General features: G+C 41.0%; 1 protein-coding gene across 3 annotated transcripts in view; it reads left to right on the top strand.

Annotated features, from left to right (window-relative positions):
* The window catches only part of PRICKLE2 (prickle planar cell polarity protein 2), a 331761-nt gene that overhangs the window by 233877 nt on the left and 74576 nt on the right, over positions 1-23308 (top strand). For all 3 annotated transcript variants that reach the window (XM_059937699.1, XM_059937696.1, XM_059937697.1), the window contains exon 2: positions 2121-2304. In XM_059937699.1, the coding sequence (XP_059793682.1) occupies positions 2161-2304 (144 nt within the window). In that variant the 5' untranslated portion in view covers positions 2121-2160. The remainder of the gene's footprint in view (positions 1-2120; positions 2305-23308) is intronic.

Below are 23308 nucleotides of genomic sequence, written 5' to 3'. Positions count from 1 at the left end.
ATGAAAATACAAGAGTAAATCTTAATGACCTTGGGTCAAGCAACGGTTTCTTAAATATGATACCCAAAGCATAAGGAACAACAAAAAAAATGGACTTCCTCAAAACCAAAAACTTAGGTGTTTCAAAGGACATCATCAAGAAAGGGAAGACAGCCCACCAAATGAGAGAAAATTTTTACAAAGCATATGTCTGATAAGGACTTGTATCCAGAAAGTGTATAAGGAATGCTTTTAGTTCAACAATAAAAAGACAGTTGTAAATGAACTAAAGATTTGAATAGCCATTTCTCCAAAGAAGATATATAATAAGCACATAAAAAGATGCTTAACATCATTAGTCATTAAGGAAGTACAAATCAAAACCATTGTAAGATACCACTTCACACCCACTAGGCAACAGTCAAAAAGAAAGACAAGGTCAAGTGTAGCAAGAATGTGGAGAAAATGGAGCACTCGTTCATTAACAGGTGGGAATGTAAAAAAGAGCAGATATTTTGGAAAACAGTTTGATAGTTCCTCAAAATGTTAAACATAAAGTTACTGTATGACCCAGAAATTCCATTCCTAGGTAAATACCCAAGAGAATTGAAAACATATATCCATACAAAAAATCGTGTACATAAACAAAGCACCATTATTCAAAAAAACTAAAAAGTGGAAACAATCCAAATGTCTACCAGTTGATAAATGGATAAACAAAATTTAGTATATCCATGTAATGGAATATTATAATGCAATTAAAGGAAATGAAAGATTGACACATGCTTCAACATGGATTTACCTTGAAAACATCATGCTGTGTGAAAGAAGCCAGTTTCAAAAGACTGCATATAGTAAGATTCCATTTATATGAAATTTCCAGTACAGGTAAAACCTTAGAGACAGGAAATAGATTAGTGGTTGTCAGGGCCTGCGGGGAGGGGAAGGTGGGAAGTTACTGCTAATGCACATGCAGTTTCTTTTGAGGGTGAAGAAAATGTTCTAAAATTAGTGGTGATGCTTTCACATCTCTGAGAATATACTAAAAACCAATGAATTGTAGACTTTTTTTTTTTTTTTTTTTTGAATTGTAGACTTTTAAATGGTGAATTTTATGGTGTGTGGATTATATCTTCACAAAGCTGTTGTCAAAAAAATTCAGGCACATGGGGATTAGAATTCTGGGCTGTTTCATCAGTTTCATAAGGTGCTACTGAAACTAATTCTGAAGGTCAGAGTACAGGTACAACAGCTTATTTTCTTAAAATTTTTTCCTCCTTTATTTTTTTCCTTTCTTTTTATTTTACTGGTAGAAGCTAGAAATGCTCTTGTGTTGCTGACATCAGCATTTTTATTGCTTCATCATTTTTGTAGCCATGGAAAAGGGAACAGATGGTAATCTTAAAAGAGAAATGTTTTATTTCGGAGAGAGAATTGTGTCTTTGGCTGCTATCTTTGGAAATAATTCCCATGCATGATCCTCTTGTATATGAAAAAAAAAAAGCTACCAATGTGGGGTAATTTGGGGTTTCTAATTAGAATTTCAAACCTACAAGTATCTTTAGTGGAGGTGAAAATGTGTTTCCCATGAGATCTTAGGATCAGCGTTGTTTAATGGGCAAAAATATTTTTGCTCTTCTTAAAATCTCACCTGCAGTTATTTTTATAACCACTTCCTTTTCCTAAGGTCTAGAAACCTTTTATAAAAACGGAATGTTGTCACTGTTTGTTAAACCTACTGGTAATATTTCTGGTCTGCATATGTATTGTGTATATTTAATTACTATTCCAGTCAAGGAAATTGTGGTCATGGTCCATATCTAGTGTTCTACCTAGTAAAATAAAAGGTATTTTGACATTCCTCTTGGGATACTGATTTAGAAGAAAAGGTTGCGGTCCACGTTTAAATACCCTTGGCGTGCTTACCTGGTGGCCTCTGATGGCTCAGGACGTTTCCAGGTACGCAGTGCCACGCCTTCTACAAAGACAGGCGTGCTATGGATCTCTCCTTCAGATGCCCGAAGCCGGTTGCCAAGGAACGTGTTTATGGTTTGGGATCCAAGGGCTGGTGAGTGGCAGGCCAAGTGAAAAAAATGGTTTCTTTTGCCTTCCTTCTCACCTCCCGCCTTTGCTGCTTGCAGGAAGATCTGCCTGCACTGCAAGTGCCCTCAAGAGGAGCACATGGTAACGGTGATGCCCCTGGCGATGGAGAAGACCGTCAGCAAACTCATGTTTGACTTCCAGAGGAACTCGACCTCGGATGACGACTCAGGCTGTGCCTTGGAGGAGTACGCCTGGGTCCCGCCGGGGCTGAAGCCTGAACAGGTACCGTTCTTGACGGGAGGGCAGTTGTGGGGTTGCCTTTTACCTTTGTCTTACGCCGTCCTTCCTCATTCCAGTTCAGAAGGGAGAGTTGACTTTGCTGATTCAGACAAGTGGGGCTACATGGGATGAAGATGTCTGGGGCCCCAGTGGGAAACCAGGAAGAGAAATGAAACTGAGCCTTGGGTGGGCCATGGCTAATTCATTCTGTATTGCCATTTTTAACTGTTACCAAAAGATTGTCTAGAAACGTCTAGAAACATTAGATAGTGAAACTTCATTTTTGGAGAGGGAAGGGACGTTCTACATTGGCCATCAATCTTAATGTTAAGATTCTTTGTAAAGGAGAATAAGGAAATAAGGACTTACCTTATTCTTCCCAGTGATCTAATGCTGTGTTCAAAAGTTTGGCCTGGCTTTACAAAGAAAGACATTGACATTTCCTGAAGTATTTTGGCACTGCCCACAGGCTGTAAATATTATTAGCTTGGTTAGATGAACTTGGTTTCTTTCATTTCACTGCATTTCTCTCAGTGATATACAGCTTCTGCTTTGCATTTCTTGGTCCTTGGAATTTTCTCCTCCACGAGCCTCATGTTGGTTTAGAAGCCCCTCCTGTAAGCTGGATATTGTCATGATCTTCCCTGTGCGTCTTTGAGAGACAGGTTTATCAGAATCTTAAGTGTTCAACCACTATACCCTTCCTCTGACACAAGAAGTTTCTTTCTCTGGAGATCTTCTCTATGTCTTGACAATGTTTTGAAGCTTAGAAACCCTAAAATGTGAAGTCAGGAACTTTAGTTGTGGTGATGCTTTTAGAAAAGGTTCTTTATGGTTAGGGAAGACCTAAGAATTCACCAAGAACTTAAGGATGGGACCCTGATAACATCTCTTTGGTTAGCCATTTCTTGTCTATGGTCATACCACCCTGAATGCACCCGATCTCGTCTTTCATTAGCCATTTCTTCTTCTTCTTCTTTCTTTCTTTCTGAGGTTGTAAATGAATAGATGAAATCAAGCACACAGGCAGGATTTGTTTAGCCAGCAAAGGATTATTTAAATTTTGAATTAGTCACTAATACTTAAAAATTGCTAACACTTAAAAATTAGGAAATTTTAATTTTAAAGTTTAATCCCTGTTCAGGGATTTGTGTGCAGGCCATTGAGTTGAGCACTAGTACTTCTTTCCAGGAAGTGTTTAGAAAGAATGACTCTCCAAGTCACCCTAGTCTCCACTAAGCCCATTTCATCCTTTTGTGTTAATCTTCCTGCGCCCTACAGGCACTTCCGGTTTGTGATCTCTACTCTGATTCTTACTAGGAAGAAAATGTCTTAGAATAGAAACATTCACAGAAAATAAACTCCATGAGAATTGAAGGGACTTCTGTGTTGGGTTATCAGCGGAAAAAAAGAAGTGTGTTCTCTCTTAGTTTGTAGGTTAAGGTTATATCTTGATTTTCTTCTGTTCCAGTAAAGACTGTATTATTAAAGAATAAGTTGAAGAAGAATGAGAGTATTTGATTGAGTTTGTCTGGAAACTCATATGAGGTGGTGGGTGACTGAATATCTGTGTTTGATGTCACGATTCTACTGGCAGTACTTGAGCAGTGAGTTTTCACACCTCGATACAGCTGTGAACTTGTTTCGATACAGCTGTGAGCTTGTTTCGTTTTCTTGCTAACCTCATTTCCAGCAGCTTCTAAGAGACCCACCCTTCTTTTATTCACATTGCTTCCTGCTGAGTTGGGCCCTGGAATTCCAAAGTTAAGCTATTTTCAGTTCCCTGCTTAGGTAGATTCTTTTCTAAGGCCATTAAATATCATTCTATGATGTTCATATTCAGAGAACATTTTCTACTGCCCCAAGAGAACAGACAGTTGCAGAAGCTAAAGGTCTTGGTTACATTCACCAATTCCAAAAGTAAGTGCTTATGTATTTTTGAAGGCCACTTGCCTCATCCAAAGTGAACGTCTTTGGAAAACATAAAATGACTTTCTTTGATTTGTTTTGAAAGAAAATGTTTAATGCTAGGGCTTCCCTGTGGGCGCAGTGGTTAAGAATCCGCCTGCCAATGCAGGGGACATGGGTTCGAGCCCTGGTCCGGGAAGATCCCACATGCCAGGGAGCAACTAAGCCCATGTGCCAGAACTACTGAGCCTGCGCTCTAGAGCCTGTGCTCCGCAACAAGAGAAGCCCACGCACCGCGATGAAGAGTAGGCCCCGCTCGCTGCAACTAGAGAAAGCCCGCACGCGGCAATGAAGACCCAACACAGCCAAAAAAAATTTTTAAATAAATAAATAATAAATTTTTAAAAAAATGATTAATGCTATTAAACAAGTGGTTTGAATTATGTCAGGTGGCAGGATATTCCCGTCTCTTATAACTGTATTTTTCTTTAAATGGTTTTCTCTATTCCCTACGCTTACTCAAACCTATATGATACAGATGATTGATTAGAAAGGAAATTGTTCTCCAGAGAGAGACTGTCTCTTTAAGCCATTTGAAGGGCTCTATATTTGCCTAATAAAATATGGATCCGTATTAAAGGTGTTTCAGGGGATCATGTTGCATGAAAAAAATGGTCTTCAAATTTTTTAATTATGAGATCTTTTAAAGTCTATTATTAATGGAACTGATTATAGGTTTAAAGATTTTTTTAAAAGCTGCCTAGTAGCTTTTAGAAAAATTTGAGACCCTAAATGCCTTTTACTAATAAAAATTCTGATGTTTAATACGATGTTAGTTGTCTCTGGTTTGAGAAAAACCATTTTTCTATCAAGAGAAATTACAGTGAACATTAAAATGCTTTGTGCTGGAGGAGAAATAGTCAAGACCAGTTAGGGTTCCAAGTAATGTGTTTTCATTCTTGTTAGAAACCTTTCAGTTTATTCCCTGGTCGTGGGGTTGGTAATATGCCTTCAGGTGACACTCTTTATTATTCTATTTCTTCTGAGAAATGCCTTCAGTTCAATATAATGTGAACGAAAGTTACCTCTGTTTTAGGGAGGTGTTCTTGAACACGGGCACTTAATTTTATAAAAATCCATTAGCTGTAAAACGCAACCTTAAAATAGTGTGGAAAATGATAAATATGACAGTCGATGCTGGAAAAGAAAGGCTTGTATCTTGTATTTTTTAATGGCTGGACTGAAAACTGATCAGAGAAGTTGCCCAGATCCTTTGCCTCTGCTCACTGCAAATGAGGTGTTTAGTATTATCCAGAGAGCCCTGCGTAGGCAGAGCAGAGAACTGGAGTCTTCCCTGACTGACCATCTGAATTCATCTGTAAGGCTCCAATTTCTCTTCAGGCTTAAGCAATTTACTGTATGTGCCCTGTCTCCTAGAGATGCTATGGTGATACATTTACAGTAGATAATACTTTAGGAAGAATTTGGAAATTATTTAACAAGCTTTAAGAAAGGAAAACGGTGAGCAGGGTTTCTCAATCTCAGTGCTATTGACATTTTAAGCTGAATAATTCTTGGTGTCGGGGCGGTCCTGTCCATTGTAGGATGATTGGCAGCATCCCTGGCCCCCACTGACTAGATGTCAGTAGCACTCACCACCCTCTCCCCACAACATTGGGATGACCAAACATGTATCCAGATATTGCCCATTGCCCCTGGGGGATGAGCTGGGCACCCCAGTTGAGAACCACTGGGTAAAAGTAATGGTAGAACCTGGAGGACGTGTCAGGACAAGAAAAGGATGACTCAATTCAGCAAACCTTTATTTGAGCACCTACCAGGTCCTAGCCCTGGTGTTATAGCTGCTGCCTTGAAAGGAGGCTGAGTGTTTGGCAGAGTGAAAAAGGTGATCCCATGCTGCTCAAGCAGAGGCCAGTGCTCTCCGAGGTGGATCCTGTCATCCTCCCGATAAGTCAAAACAAGAAGTGAAATGGTGTGAGGAACAGGTGACAGGTGGGTCACCATTTGTCCTCCAAAACAGGAATAGCTTTCTCCTTTTATAATGGGAAGACTTGCCCATTGAAAAAAAGGGAAAGATAAGAAGAAAGAAAGGAGATAAAAATTACTCATAATTCTACCAACCAAGGAAAATTGTTTTCCAACCCTTTTTGCATGTGTGTAACAAGTATCTATATATATGGGGTACATTTCTGTTTTGTTTTGGAAAAAAATGTGATGATGGTATCCATTTATCCTGAAATTTTTTTCGGTTCATGTATCGTGAGCTTTTTTCTGCATTTTTTCTATATTTAGACCCAGATTATCTTTGGGAGTGGCTGTGTAGTTCTCCACTGGTGGTTACTAACCTGTAGTGGCACCACCCACCACTAGGGGCGCTTGGAAATGTATGTTTAGAAGCAGGGGTTGGGGGGTGGAGGGACTTCCCTGGCGGTCCAGAGGTTAAGACTTCGCCTTCCAGTGCAGGGGATGTGGGTTCGATCGCTGGTCAGGGAGCTAAGATCCCACATGCCTCGAGGCCAGAAAACCAAAACATAAAACAGAAGCAATATTGTAACAGATTCAATAAAGACTTTAAAGAATGGTCCACATCAAAAAAAAAAAAAAAAAAATCTCAGAAGTGGGTAGTTACTGTCAAAATGACTAGGGAAATCCACTAGTATTTTAGTGGGTGGGGGCTTGGGATGCTAAACAGCCTGAAAAGTATCAGACGATCCTGCTCTAAGGAGAACTGACCCCTCCCAAATGCCAAGAGTACCACCATTGAACAACCCTGAACTGAAAATCTATTTTTGAACGTGTGCATCCTTCGTAGCTTTTCTCTATATTAAGTAAACAGTAGCAGCCAACCTTTCTGTACACTTGCTTGCTCCTCGCCTTCAGGACGATTCCTAGAGGTGGATAGGTCACGTGTAAACCTCTTCAAGACTTTTGATTCATTGTGCCAAACTGCCCTCCAGAAATGTAACCGGTGCGTCCTCTGGGTGGATAGACTTCATTGGGTACATGAGGATATGTTTTTTTTTATTAGTGCTTCTACTCCTGATCCTTGAAAATCTGAAGAGACCATCAGATTGCTTCTCCTGAGTTGAGTGTCCTTTTCATTGATGTTTCGGATACTCCAGGTATCCATTGAGAGTTCTCAAATGTGGATGTCACCAAATGTTAGTCATTTTACCTTGACCTTAACCGTATTTTTGCACATAAAGAATAGCCATTGGGTTATTTGTCTGGAACTCTCAACGTTCACTTCAGACTATTGCAGGAAGGATGAAGAGTGGATACTAGAAGTAATTGCCCAATTTTTGGCTTTCAAAGCATTCTTCCGTATGTGGCAAAATAGACCCTCCAGTACTACCTAAAGGTGGGGGTGAATTAGCTGGTTTTGAGCCCTGTGAAACTCTAAAATCTCTCTGCTGAGGACACCTAAAATTCTTTATTTGGCTTTACATTTTAATTTAATGACTATTACTCATCCATCAGATGTCAGATTAACTGTGTCTCCTCAAGGAGTCTCTCTGGCCACCCCGCTCTCCCAATACAAGACTAGGTCTCCAGTCCCACGCTTTCTGACAGTCCCCACAGTTTTCCTTTTTAGTGCCTCTCAAACTTGTAATTACTTAGCAGCGTAATTTTTTGTTTAATATTTGGCTCCCCCACATTGCTTTAAGATCCAGGAGGGCAGAGATCTTGTCTGCTTTGTTCTTCGGGAATTTTCCAGCACCTAGCACAGCACCTGACATGTGGCAGGCACCCCACCACTATTTGTTAAGAGGCAGGCAGGTCACCAGAATCCTCTGCAGAAGCAGAGATGTTCAGGATTGCATCACACAGTGAAAAGATAAAGATCTTTTAAATGTTTTTCTACATGAAGAATTAGTCTGTATCCATTATTCCTGCTCCCTCTATTTCTCTTAAAAGTATGTATACTAAGCACATTCCCCTAATAATCCCAGCTGCTTCAGAGATGTCTTAGGTTGCAAAGGGGCAGGAGATGGGTGACATCTTGGGAAGGACTATGCAGCAGCACAAACCCGTGGCAGTGCTGCCAGCTCCAAGGCTCAGGGTCTGGAACATAGTGTGAGGAACCAAGGGTCTGGCAGAAGCCCTCTGTGTTTCCAAACCAGAGGACCATTTGTGTCACAGTAAAATTTGGAGAACCCATTGGGAGGCACAGGTGAAGGGGAAGCAGCATAGCCCAGTGGGAAAGAGCCTCACTTCCGGAGTCCAGTAAATCTGACTACTGCTCCATCCCTTTCCGACCTCAGGAAAGTTGTTCAGCTTCCAGGAGCCTCAGTTTCCTCCTGATGATGATGATAATATGAAGAAAATTCTTAAACTTTCATCGAACACTTGTTATGTGCCCACCACCATTTTCAACTTTGTGTGCATTACTGTAATTAATTCTTATAACAACCTTATTCGGTAATTATCATTCCTGTCTATGTTTTAGAAGTGAGTAAAGCAAGGCTCAGAGAAGTGGAATAACTTGCCTGAGGTCACACAGCTAAGGAGTAGCAGAGAGGGATTCAATCTCAGATACCCTGAGCCAGGAGCTGATACTCTTAGACCTCGAGAGCCCAGGACTGATCTGGCCCCGAGTGAGGGAGTGTGTAGAAAGTTCCCAGGGCAGTGTGTACACATAGTAGATGCTCAATAAAATGATTGTTTCCTTATCACTCTTCTTGTGAAGCTATAGTAAGTGTTGCTGATTACTACTGCCCTGAGCAGGCAGGAAGAAGCGGGGAAGGAACATAAGACCGTCCAGGACAGAAGAAGGTTATGTCAAGTGGAAGAGGGACATTAAACATTCTGGATTAACCAGAATCCAGGATTCCTTCTCAGCCTATTCAAAGGCTTTTAATCAAATCATTTTGATTGTGCTGCTCCAGGAGCCTTTCTGTTCTCCAGGTTCTCTGCTGTGGGATTGTCGTAAAGGTGCAGCTTCTTTCTAATGAAGTTCTGGCTCCACTGAGCCAGAGCAGCTTGGACAGGGGACCAGACGGAGCCACCTGACTCTGAAAAATCCAGTGTCCCAAGCGGGCTTAAGGGGGCTGTCTGCTGTAGAAATGAGGTCTGCCACCCCCTTCCTCGGTGCCTGGGGTCACCTGTATCATCACAGTCCCTGGGCCTGGGAGGAGTGAGTGAGTCCCCAGGGCGTTTTCTGTAGGCCGCTCAGAGTGCAAAGAGAACCTCCCCCACAAAGGAGAATGGCCTATAATGAGGATCTGCAGGTCAGCCGGAAGCGTAGCTCCTTGCTCTGCCTCTCTTACTTTGCCTCTCACAGTCTCTTTAGCAGCCATCTCCAATGGGTGGGCTTCATGGAAGCCCTCCACTGCATTGTACCCCCCTAGTCAGAGTGAAAGAATGAGTCAGAGCGTACGCTGGAGAACGTCGTGACAAAGCAATAGCGATCGGGCTCTTTCCGTTCCTTCCTTCCCTTATCTCCTGTGCACTTACTCTGTGTCAGGCACCGTTCTAGGCACTGGGGGTAAAACAGTAACCAAGATCACTGAGGTTTCTGCTGCACCGTAGTTCTAAGTGGAGGTGTTGGAGACCTATACATTAGAAAATAAGTGACTAAGATAATTTAACATTGTGATTTTTTAAATGATGCTAATAATAGTGCTATAAACATTTAACGAACTCTTGCATGTGCCAGGCACTATCCTAGGTGCTTTGGGAGTTATCCTAGTGCTTTGTCTCGTTTCATTTATACTATGAAGGAAATACCGTAGCTTCTGTGATCATGGCTGTGGGCTGGAGTGTTGGAGACGGCGGGGATTAGCTAATTTAGATTGATCAGTCAGGAGCAGACTCTGTGGGGAGGTGGTCTTTGAGCTGCTACTGAATGACGTGAGGAAGCCCGCCCTGCAAAGATCTGGCTTGTTGCAGAAGTTCAGGGATTTACGTGAAGCTCAGAAGTAAGATGAAATCCGTACCAACTTTGTATCTGCACAAAAAATTGGGGGAGAGTGTTGTTGGATGGTTTGGGGAGAAATGAATAGGGTCCATGCAGTGTCGAGCTCTTGCCAAGGTAGCCACCGACATGAGGGCTGGGTAGTCCCACTGCTGTCCCTCCCCCTGGGAAATCGAAGGAGCCCCCATCACCCATCACCTTGATGTTTCTGCCTGCGGGCAGAGATAAGGCAACAGAGATCCCCCATTCAGAGGTGACTAGAGAGGGAATAAGGAACCTTCCCCATGCCAAGTGCATAACGCATACTTTACATACGTTTATGTCTACCCCTTTTGTCATATGCCCTACCTTCTAAAATGTGAGCCTGTTGGAGGGAGACAGACAGTGTCTTGCTCACCGCTGCATACTCAGTGCCTAAAATAATGTCTGATGCATTATTCAATAAACAGATGTTATATGAATAAACAGTCCCATTTAATCCTTGTATAAAATCCTCCACTTTCCCACTGAATACCCTGCAACTCAGAGAAAATCAGGATGACCAGGATGTCACAGCTAGTAATGGGCAGAGCCAGGATTCACACCAGCCATATTTGAGCTCCTCTTCCTCCACACCCACCCCGCCCCCCGCCCCCGCCTTCCATGGTGATCCACCCAGGATATCAGATCTCAGGAAGCCAACTTGGCATGTGTTGGAGGAGGGAGCAGCATGCATCACACTAGGCTCTTTCATTCTCAGGGGAGGGAGATGGCTCCTCATCTCCAGCTGACCCTGGTGACTAAGGAATTCCTCTTTCCCCACCTCCAGTTTCCCCATCGCTGCAGGAAGTAGCATGGTCCTACTTTCAAAGGCTTGTTTCCCCATCAGCAATCTCTTTATCTCTGGCTCTTCTCAATCTCTCATCCTGGCTGGGAACCCGCTTGGTGACAACCACATTTCGTCTTCTTCCTCCAGTGGCCGTCATGTTCCTAGTACTGTGTCACATACCTGGGCACTCAACAGTGATATTCATTGAGCAGATATTTATCAAGTGATAACTATATTCCAGCTACTGCGGGAACAGCCATGAACAAACAAACAAGTATCCTTGCCCTTAGGGAGCTGACACTCTAGTGGAGAATACAGACCATTGAATGAACAATACACTTTCAGAGAGTGATGTGTGCTGGGAAAGCAATAAAGAAAGGGTGATGTGATTTAGAGCCAGGGTTGGCAAAATTTTACTGTAAAGAGGCAGATAGTAAATATTTTAGGCTTTGTGGGACATACAGTCTCTCTCACAGATACCCAACTCTGACGTTGTCATGGAGAAGCAGTCGTACACAACACATAATGAATGGGCATGGCCATGTGACAATAAAACTTTATTTACAAAAACAGGCAGTGGGCCTGATTTGACCCACAGGCTGTAGTTTGCTGGTCCCTGATTTGGAGAATCTACTTTAGATTGGGGGGGGGGGGCCAAAGAAAGCCTGTCTGAGGAAGTGACATCTGAGCTGAGTTGTTACTTGGAATGATGATTAGATTACTCAGATTCAGCCTATTCCAGTGGTTTTCAAAATCTGGTTCCTATGCCTGCAACATGAGTATCATCTGGGAAATTACTAAAAAATACAGATTCTCAGGCTCTGTCCCAGACCTACTGAACCAGAGCTCTGGAGGTGGGCCCAGCATTCTCTTTCAACAGGGCCTTCAGGTGTTTCTGATATAGGCCAAAGCTTGAGAACCGCTGCTCGTGGGTTACGGAAAACCAGCAGTGTTGGAAATACATGGAGCCAAATCTTGGCTCTACCACGTATTAGCTCTGTAACCTTGGATGCCCTAAGCTTCAGTTGTCTTGTCTGTAAAATGAAGAGACTTTTATGCCAAAGTCTAAAATAGCTATGAAGGCTAAATGAATTAACTGTCTAAAGAGCCTAGGAGATCTAGGCTGACACATCGTAGGTCCTCATAAAATGGTAGCTGCAGTCATCACCAGCCTCACTGGCTGGGTCTTCGAGACACTGATGCAGATTTGCCCGTGGGTAGTAATAGAGGATGAGCCCCAGCATCTTCCCCGTGAGCAAGACGTCTTTCATCCCCAGCTTGTTGCCCCTGACTAACATACCCTGAATATGGCCTGAACACAAGGCTGTTTGTTAAAGGAGAATTCAAGATACTCTTAAAATTCTTTGACTGGTCCTGCTTCTTCAGCTCTCTCCTTGGCCTGTTAGCCCAGAAGATGCTCTAGTCCCTGCTGTTGCAGAATCATGAATTCTACATCTGTGACTCACCACTGGGTTGGGGCCGCAGTGCCAGGCACTCAGCTTTACCATTCACTTTCAGGCTATTGACAGTTTGTTCTTTTTATGTAAGAAGCTATTTGTACCAAGAGGGACAGGGGCTGGCAGGTGTGGGTGCAGGGAGAGAAGATCGACGAAGTAGTCCATCTCTCTAGGCCTGCTGGGTCGTTTTGGTTCATAGGGAGGGAATCTAATAACCTCTCTAAAAGCTCCACAAAAACCATCATTAGACTCGCCAGCCATTTGCTGTGTCATCTTCATTTCATTACTCCATCAGCACATGCTGAGCTCAAAATGGAGTTTCATGGCTGCGGTGAGACACGTGGCTCTCCAACTGGGTTGGATTAAATTTCTTCTAAGCTGCCTCTCTTGTGTTAGTTTTCACTGTCAGTCACCCCCGTGTTCTCAGTGCTGGGTGGGGAGTGAGTGGGGAGGGGAGGTGAGAAGGAAGCTAGGAGGAAGCCTGAATGCACGCGGTCTCCTCCAGTTCTCAGGAAACCAGTCACATGAACGGTGCTCTGTTGATCTTGGCTCCAGAAATGCACTGACGTCATCGGATGGCAGTGGGAAATGTGCCTCTCTGTGCAGCCTTCAATAAAATTGCCTGTTAATGAACTCGTTTGCAAGGGAGCTGTCAGAGATGGGACCAGAATTGGGGTGTAGACTGGAGGGCCTCTGCCCGACGAAGTCAGCAGCAGGGTGGCCAGATGCCACCAGCAGGGCCCTGTCAAGGCTCGTTTGCAGAGTGCAAGGCCTGGAGAAGCCAAGGCCCGTTTGCAGACGCGGGAGGGGAGACCTGCCATTGGAGTTCCCAGCTTTCAAGGCAGATGGCTCCAACCTTTATAGTAAATGTGTTCCGGGATCCTGGAGATGAGGAGTGAGCCTCAGGACTTCGACAGCCTGTAGGCGTTCACAGCTGCACACCCTTTCTGCTGACTGAGCAGCCTACGCTGTGGGCCGCTGCGACAGTTGATTTACTATCAAGATGATCCCCTCTGCCTTCTGACTCATGAGACATTTTGAGCAGTTTCATGGGATGGTTGGATGAATCTACCATCAAGGCAACTAGTGACTACCTTCCTCCACCTGTCTCCATCTATTTGTCCATCCGTTCATTCATTCACTAGGGCATTCAGCCATGGATTCATTCAGCAGTTGTTTATTAAGTGCCCGTTAAGTGCAAGCCCTTAGTCTAGGTGTGATTTCACTGTGGCTGTTTTCCAGGTCCAGTGTAGAACTGGAGCTTCCCAGGCCCTGTCTTGACGTTGTGCTTTGTGTAGCATGCGGTCATTCACAGGCAGGTGTAGAAAGTCCCTCTTTGAGGAAGACCCACACAGACTTCAGGCTTTGTGCTGGTGTCCCATGGCTTCTACCTTGTAAGTACCTATCCCTCGGAGCTCGTAGTGTTCAAGAGTATAAGCTTTGACACTGACTAATTCTGTGTTCACATCCTAGCTTTGTTGCTCACAAACATTGGCCAAGTTCATTCACTTCCATGAGCTTTCATGTCATCATCGGAAAAATAAGAATGTCATTATGCAACTGTAGCATGGCTGTGAGAATTAAATGAGACCATGCCTTAACCGTGGAGCTTTAAAAATAGCAGCTTTTAGCTTTCTTTTTAACAGCCCAAAATTGAAACAACCCAAATGTCCATCAACAGATGAATGGATAAACAGATTGTGTTGTATCATAGAGTAGAGTGCTACTCTATAATAAAAAGGAATGAACTCTTGATATATACAACAATATTCATGAATCTCAAAATCATTATTCTGAGTGAAAGAAGCCAGACCATAAAAGTACATACTGTTTGATTCTATTTATATAAAACTAGAAAATTTGAACTAATCTGTAGTGACAGAAAGCAGATCAGTGGTTACTTGGGGATAGGGAGGTGGATGGGGAGAGAGTGGGAGGGAGGAATGACAGAGGGGCAGAGGAAACTTTTGAAGGTAATGGGTATTTCGGTATCTTGATTATGCTGATGGTTTTGTGGGTATATGAATATGTCAAAACTTACCAAGTTGTATACTTCAAATATGTGAAGCTTATTATATTTCAAATACCTCAGTAAAGCGAATGAATGAAGTTGCTCTTTAGCAAACAGGAAGGCAAGCATCTTTGCATGCCAGTGCTGGAGTCTTCCTAAGGTTTCATGGTTGCCTTAGGAAGTAACTGAGCCCTCTGACCAAGTACTGTCAGAAAGAATTGCTCAATATTAATTATGTGCAGTAAAAACGGAGATTTGGAACAGAAATTCATCAACATCCAGATGGATGGCACTAAAAAATCAGTTCCACAGACTGGCTTATTTCATCATCTCTGTAAATGCTCTAGGACGGTGCATAACATGTAGTTGGCACTCGGTAAGTAGCGGTGGTTGTTATTGCTATGGCAGTTAGAAAGACTGGTAAAAACTCAGTGATCACATCTTGCTAAGGGAAGATAATTATTCAGGTAATTTCTGAACCTATACTTCCTGAACCAAAAGGATAAATTCATAACCTCTCAGCTTGGTAGGGGATCAGGGCTGCCACGTACAGTTGTACAGTTTGTATACTGCACAAAGGTGCCTGGCCAAGGGGTTGATTAAAGGTTGATATTCACCTGGGCTCTGGTGACTACCAACCAGAGTAGGACATTTTATTTAACCTAGGACACCTTGCAGTTTACCTGGGTGTGGTACAGGACTCTCTCTTCTGAGACTGGGAGCTTGCTTTTCGTCATTTGTAGTTGGGGTGGAGGGGGGTGTCTTTTTCTAATTTCCATTAAGGTACCAAAAAGTCTAGCAGCAACCTAGGAGGGACTGTAAACATTAACTAGCCTAGCTCAGTGATGACTTTTCATTCTTGCCCTGCAATCCTGGGGTGCTAGGAAACCTCCTTTCTGATTCTTGCCAAAGGGTATTAGGAATAAGAGGTGATATCCTCATGTTCACTGGCATTGAGTGTTCGGTGGAGGGGAGGAGGTAGGTTATGATTTCCCGAGTTTTGATGGTCAAGATTTTGAACACTTAAGCCCCTTTTTTGTTCTCTCCCTCTTCCGTCATTTTGCAAATCGTTGCAAGCGTCATAACCTTGGACAGAGACACAGGCAGAGAAAGGAGCTGAAATGCCAACCAACTAATTTTGTCAGCCACTTGGCAACTCTGTTCATACTGTTTGAGGGAGAGGGTCAAGTCAAACTATAAAAGTAAATTTGAGGTTGGACTTGTGCATGGTTTTGAAGCACCCATCCTCTCCTGGACCCCATTGCTGTGTGGAAATCAAGAATTCATCTGGATGGTGACTATGACATGAGAAATAGCTCTGCTGAAATATGGTCAGTGGGTGGTCTTTCCCAAGCATAGTGATTGAAAGCCATGACTGTGGTATCAGATACATATGGAACCTGATCCAGCTCTGCTACTCTCTGGCTGTATTTATGATTGGAACAGGTTACTTAACTTGGTGAAGTCATTTTTCTTCATCTATAAAATGAAGATAGTAACAGTTCCTGCCTTATAGGGAAACTGTTCCAGAACCTGGTATTTCAAGAACCCAGTATTACATATAATTACTTTTTTTAAAAAATAAATTTATTTATTTTATTTATTTCTCTTTGGCTGCATTGGGTCTTCGTTGCTGTGTGCGGGCTTTCTCTAGCTGCGGCAAGCAGGGGCTACTCTTCCTTGAGCGGGCTTCTCATTGTGGTGGCTTTTCTTGTTGCGGAGCATGGGCTCTAGGCATGCGGGCTTCAGTAGTTGTGGCACACAGGCTCAGTAGTTGTGGCTCGCGGGCTCTAGAGCGCAGGCTCAGTAGTTGTGGCACACAGGCTTAGTTGCTCCACGGCATGTGAGATCTTGCAGGACCAGGGCTCGAACCTGTGTCCCCTGCATTGGCAGGCGGATTCTTAACCACTGCGCCACCAGAGAAGCCCACATATAATTACTGATTGGAAAGGCCAATTAGTATGAAAACACTTTTCTTGGAAAAGCCCATCTGAAGAAGAAAAAAAATTGAGAACTAAGTCTGAAGCTCTTGTCCAGAGATTGGAGGGAGCGGGGGTGGAGGAGACAAGACCCATAGAAATAAGGCTTCAAAGATTATTAAACCTAAACCTTGTAAGTGATATTTAAGAAAACAATCTCAGAGAAAGTATATGACTTGCACATTGTCACATAGAGCCAGAATTTAGGGAGCTGAGTTAATTTATTTCACCACTCTTCCCCTTACAATACCAGGGAGAAATACCTAGGGACCGTAGAACAGGCAGATGTACAGAAAAGGAAGCATTCAAGTTCAGGAAAGAGTTATGAATCAGAGAAGTTCAGTTTCAGACCGTGGTTGCCTAAGTGACCTTCACCAAGTTTCTTAGCACCTTCTAGCTTCTGTTCCCCATTTGGAAAATAAGGATGTGAAATCTTTCCTTCCCACTCTAAAGTAAGAATAAACAAAATAATGTTTCCAAATTGTTAGAAGAAAGGTGTTAGAATTAATGAACAGTAATTACTGTTGTTATAATATACTGTATAGCCTTCGTAATTTTTTGTCTATTTGGTCTATCGATGCTAAGAGACATATTTTAAAATCTCTCGCATTGTTTATAGATTTGTTTCTTCTTGTATTTCTGTTTTGCTTATATTTTGAAGCTATATTTTTGGGTGCCTAAAAGTTTATGAATACACTCCAACTTTTATAGATTTTTTCCTTTTATTATTTTGTAACATCTTAAAAATTTTTTGCATTTAATTTATTTTAACATGAAAATCATTTTTATGGTTCTTAAAAAATTTATGAACAGATGCATTAATAATATTTTCCAGGAATATAAGTAGGGAAGTGATAGCTCAATCAACAAATTGTGTCACTAATAATTTTGAAATGACCAAGGAGCTATTAATCAATTGTAACATCACTTTTAATCCATCCTAATTATACTTACTTAAATATAAGTTTTCTTCAGTATTAATATTGCATACTGGCTTTTTTAAGGGGAATAATTGCAAGACTGTACTTTTTCATTCTTTTATTTCAACCTTTTCTTACGGATTCAAGTAGGCAGCATATCATGGATATTGTTTTTTTCTTTTTAATCCAAACTGATAATCTTCTGATTGATAGATATATTTACATTTATTGTGATAACTGAGATAATTATTACTCCCACTTTTTTTTTTTTGTTTTCTGTTTGCTGTGTGTTTTTCCTCTGTTTTTTTTCTATTTTCTTGAATTCTATTTTTTAATATTTTCCCTGTTTCCTTCATTTTCCTTTACTTGTTGGAAAATTATAGAATACATCTCTAAGGGAAAAACAAATACCGTATGCTAACGCACATATATGGAATCTAAAAAAACGGTACTGATGAACCTACTGGCAGGGCAGGAATAAAGATGCAGACGTAGAGAATGGACTTGAGGACACAGCAGGGGAAGGGGAAGCTGGGACAAAGTGAGAGAGTGGCATGGACATATATACACTACCAAATGTAAAATAGCTAGCTAGTGGGAAGCAGCCACATAGCACAGGGAGATCAACTCGATGCTTTGTGACCACCTAGAGGGGTGGGATAAAGAGGGTGGGAGGGAGACGCAAGAGGGAGGAGATATGGGGACATATGTGTACATATAGCTGATTCACTTTGTTGTACAGCAGAAACTAACACAACATTGTAAAGCAATTATACTCCAATAAAGATGTGAAAAAAAAAATTGCTTTTTTCTGGTGGCCACTTACCATTTCTTAACACCCAGCCACACTGGATCTCTTGCCAGTCTTCAAGTACCCTGAGCTTCCTCCAGCCTCAGGGCCTTCTCACTTGCTGTATTTAATGCATTGCTTTCCCACCTCATTCATTTTTTTTTAAATTGAAATATAGTTGATTTACAATGTTGTGCCAGTCTCTGCTGTACAGCAAAGTGACTCAGTTATACACATATATGCATTCTTTTTTTATATTCTTTTCCAGTATGGTTGATCACAGGATATTGAGTATAGTTCCCTGTGCTATACATTAGGACCTTGTTGTTTATCCATTCTAAGTGTAATATCAATAGTTTGCATCTACCAACCCCAAACTACCAGTCCATTCCTCTCTCTCCCCCCCTCCCCCCTGGCAACGACAAGTCTGTTCTCTGTGTCTATGAGTCTGTTTCTATTTTGTAGATAAGTTCATTTGTGCCATATTTTAGATTCCACATATAAGTGATATCATATGGTATTTGTCTTTCTCTTTCTGACTTACTTCACTTAGTATGATAATCTCTAGTTGCATCCATGTGGCTGCAAATGTCATTATTTCATTCTTTTTTATGGTTGAGTAATATTCCATTATATATATATGTACCACATCTTCTTTATCCACTCATCTGTCCATGGACATTTAGGTTGTTTCCGTGTTTTGGCTATTGTGAACAGTGCTGCTATGAACATAGGAGTGCATGTATCTTTTGAATTATAGTTTTGTTAGGGTATATTCCTAGGAGTGGGATTGCTGGATCATATGGTAATTCTATTTTAGTTTTCTGAGGAACCTCCTTACTGTTTTCCATAGTGACTGTACCAAGTTACATTCCCACCAACAGTGTAGGAGGGTTCCCTTTTCTCCACAGCCTCTCCACATTCCACTTCATTCATTTTTAACAAGTATCAGTCTTTATGACTTCCTTCTAACTTTAACAGGGACCTTACATAATTTACATTTTAGTACCATTTCTTAGATTGCTTATGAAAGATTTTTCCTTCCCTATGAGTAGCCTGTGTCTCAGTGTATTTCAGAGCTACCTTACCTGACCTTGAATTCATATTTGCTCAAGCTTAAGGAAATTTTTGGATAGTTTCTCTTAAACCAAAATCATATCAATACTAGTAATTTTTTCATTTTTCACTAATCTTTTTTTTTAAATTTTAAAAAATTCTTTGTACAGTTTTTCAATGTTACTTTCTATTTACAGTTGTTACGAAATATTGGCTCTGTTCCCCTTGTTTTACAGTACATCCTTGAGCCTATCTTACACCCAGTAGTTTGTACCTCCCTCCTCCCCAGCCCCTACATTGCCCCTCCCCACTGGTAACCACTAGCTTGCTCTGTATAGCTGTCAGTCTGCTTCTTTTTTTGTTATATGCACTAGTTTGTTGTATTTTTCAGATTCCACATACAAGTGATATCATACAATATTTGTCTTTCTCTGTCTGGTTTACTTCACTTAGCATAATGCCCTCCAAGTCCATCCATGTTGCTGCAAATGGCAAAATTTCATTCTTTTTATGGCTAAGTAGTATTGCATTGTGTATATATACCACATCTTCTGTATTCATTCATCTGTAGATGGACACTTAGGTTGCTTCCATATCTTGGCAATTTTAAATAATGCTGCTGTGAACATTGGGGTGCATATATCTTTTCGAATGAATGTTTGGGAATTTTTTTTTTTTTGCATATATACCCAGAAGTGGAATTGCTGAGTCATATGGTAGTTCTGTTTTTAATTTTTTGAGGAACCTCCATACTGTTTTCCACCAATTTACATTCCCACCAACAGTGTACAAGGGTTCCCTTTTCTTCACATCCCTGCCAGTATTTGTTATTTGTGTTCTTTTTGATGATAGCCATTCTGACAGATGTGAGGTGATAGTTCACTGTGGTTTTGATTTGCATTTCCCTGATGATTAGCAATGTTGAGCATCTTTTCATGTGCCTGTTGGTAATATGGATTTCCTCCTTGGAAAAATGTCTATTGAGTTCTTCTGCCCATTTCTTAATTGGGTTGTTTGTTTTTTTGATGTTGAGTTGTCTGAACTGTTTATATATGTTGGATATTAATCACTTATCAGTCATATCATTTGCAAATATCATCTCCCATTCAGTAGGTTGTCTTTTTGTTTTGTTGATGGTTTCCTTTGCTATGCAAAAGCTTTTAAGTTTAATTAGGTCCCATTTGTTTATTTTTGCTTTTATTTCTGTTGCCTTGGGAGACTGACCTAAGAAAACATTGATACAATTTATGTCAGGGAATGTTTTGCCTATGTTCTCTTGTAGGAGTTTTATGGTGTCATGTCTTAAAGACTTAAATATTTAAGTCTTTAAGCCATTTTGAGTTTATTTTTGTATATGGTGTTAGAGAATGTTCTAATTTCATTTTTTTTTTGCAAGTAGCTGTCCAGTTTCCCCAGTACCACTTACTGAAGAGACTGTCTTTGCTCCATTGTATGTTCTTGCCTCCTTTGTCATAGATTAATTGACCATAAGTGTGTGGGTTTATTTCTGGACTTTCTCTCCTGTTCCATTGATCTATGGGTCTGTTTTTGTGCCAGTACCATACTATTTTGATTACTGTAGTTTTGTAGTATAGTCTGAAGTCAGGGAGCATGATTCCTCCAGCTCTGTACTTCTTTCTCAAGATTGTTTTGGCTATTTGGAGTCTTTTGTGTTTCCATACAAATTTTAAAATTATTTGTTCTAGGTCTGTGAAAAATGCTGTTAGTATTTTGATAGAGATTGCATTGAATCTGTAGATTGTCTTGGATAGTATAGTCATTTTGACAATATTGATTCTTCCAATCCAAGTACACAGTATATACTGTATATCTTTCCATCTGTTTGTGTTGTCTTCAGTTTCTTTTATCAGTGTCTTCCAGTTTTTGGAGTCCAGGTCTTTTGCCTCCCTGAGTAGGTTTATTCCTAGGTATTTTATTCTTTTGATGCAGTGGTAAATGGTATTGTTTCCTCAGTTTCTCCTTCTGGTACTTTGTTGTTAGTGTATAGAGATGCAACAGATTTCTGTATATTAATTTAGTATCCTGCAACTTTACCACATTCATTGATTAGCTCTAGGAGTTTTCTGGTGGCATCTTTAGGGCTATGTATAATAACATGTCATCTTCAAACAGTGTTAGTTTTACTTCTTCCTTTCCAATTTGCATTCTTTTTATTTCTTTTTCTTCTCCGATTGCCGTGGCTAGGACTTCCAAAACGATGTTGAATAAAAGTGGTGAGAGTGGGCATCCTTGTCTTGTTCCTGATCTTAGAGGAAATGCTTAGCTTTTCACCACTGAGTATGAAGGTAGCTGTGGGTTTGTCATATATGGCCTTTGTTAGGTTGAGGTATGTTCCCTCTATGCCCACTTTCTGGATAATTTTTATCATAAATGGGTGTTGAATACTGGTAATTTTATACTAACAATTTTAAGATCATTTTATGTCTGTTGTTTACAGCTTTACTTCTTTCATTTAACATAGGTAAGAACCGATCCTGAAACTCTACTTCCTAAAAAAAAATGGATGTTTAAAATTAAGCCTTTTTTCTTTTTGATTCATTTCCTGTTTCCAAAAATGGTTTAGATGAACTATCAGTAGAATAACTAAAACAACGGTAAAGAATCCTATAGGCAACAAAGGGAAAGGAGATAATTATAACAGAGACCAAGACTGAAGGTTGCTTCTACAACTGGGCACTGTCATTGGCTAACCACAAAACAATATCTGTTTATTTTGGAAGAGACTAAGATAGCACGTGGATGAGCATTGTTTTAGACCAGGTGTCAGGGATGTCAGAATGCTGAAGAATGCCTGCTGGAACTGCTTATTTGGGTCTAAGCCTAGTTGATGTTGAGTTCTCTTCTCTTGCAATTATTGACTAGCATTGGTTGCTTCTCATGCCGCTCCAAGAGCAATCAGAAGACTGTCATGAGCTAGAAAGAGGTGCTGTGTAATAGGAATTCTGTGATCTGTAAAATATTGAGTCAATGCCCCAAGGCTGAAAATTCAGGAGAAATTACTTCCCCAGGTATTAGTAGTGATTTATTTAATGGGTCTTCTCAGTGGAAACACAGTACGATACTCTCATTTGTTATAGATTCTGATGGGTGAGGCCAAAGTTTCCCCTGCTGTCTTTAATTGTTTTATTAAAAACAGAAGGAAAGTTGCTTATAAAAGGACTTAAATGTAAGTGTCGATACATTGCCTGATTCATTTTATTTCCCCACTGATTTTCACCATAGTATCAGAGAAGTGTTACTGCAAAAGAACATTTGGCACCAACATGTAATAAAAATCACTCTGAACCCTAGTCACACTCATAGAGATGGAAAGGAGAATGGTGGTTGCCAGTGGTTGAGGGAGGGGAAGTGGGGAGTTAGTACTTAATGGGTACAGAGGTTTAGTTTGGGAAGATGAAAACGTTCTGGAAATGGTTGGTGGCAATGGTTGCCCAACAGTGTACTTAATGCCACTTAAAAATGGTTAAAGTGGTAAATTTTGTGTTATGTGTATTTTACCACAAAATGAATAAATACATGAAATAAAATAATAAAGTAAAATTTAACAATATAGTCTGGGGAATCAGAGCACTCACTTCAAGGACCACAGGCCTTTGTCGGGGATGGACGTGGGCATATTAACATTTCTCTTGCATAGACCTCAAAGAAAAAAAGTTTGTCAAGCTTGAGTCACTTCACATGACCTTTACTACATAACATTATGCACATAATATTCAAAGCAGACACATTAGCAGATAGCACTGTTGATCTCCATCGTCTTTGGAATTCCACTTGGTTCATGTGGCTTTCATGATGAAGCAGCCTCTCTAGTCTGTTTATTATTCTAGGTTTTAACAGGAACCACAGGCTTGGAGGATGAACTGTGTCTGCACTGGGTATGGAGTCATCAGTTGCTCAGGGCAGAGTGTGATCCTGTGACTGGTTTAGGGAGACAGTGGGGTGAAGCGGAAAGAAAATGAGCTTTGAAGTCAGACCTAAATTTAAATCCTGGCTCAGCCCCTTTCTCCTGAGCAGGTCAGATAGGTCATAATCTAGTCCATCCTCATTATTCATGGATTAGGTATCTGCACATTCACCTCTCTCTCAAAATTTATTTGTAACGCCAAAATCAATATTTGT

The sequence above is a fragment of the Balaenoptera ricei genome, chromosome 11 (assembly GCF_028023285.1).
Source record: "Balaenoptera ricei isolate mBalRic1 chromosome 11, mBalRic1.hap2, whole genome shotgun sequence".
NCBI lineage: Eukaryota > Metazoa > Chordata > Mammalia > Artiodactyla > Balaenopteridae > Balaenoptera > Balaenoptera ricei.
This window is presented reverse-complemented; position numbering and strand designations above follow the sequence as displayed.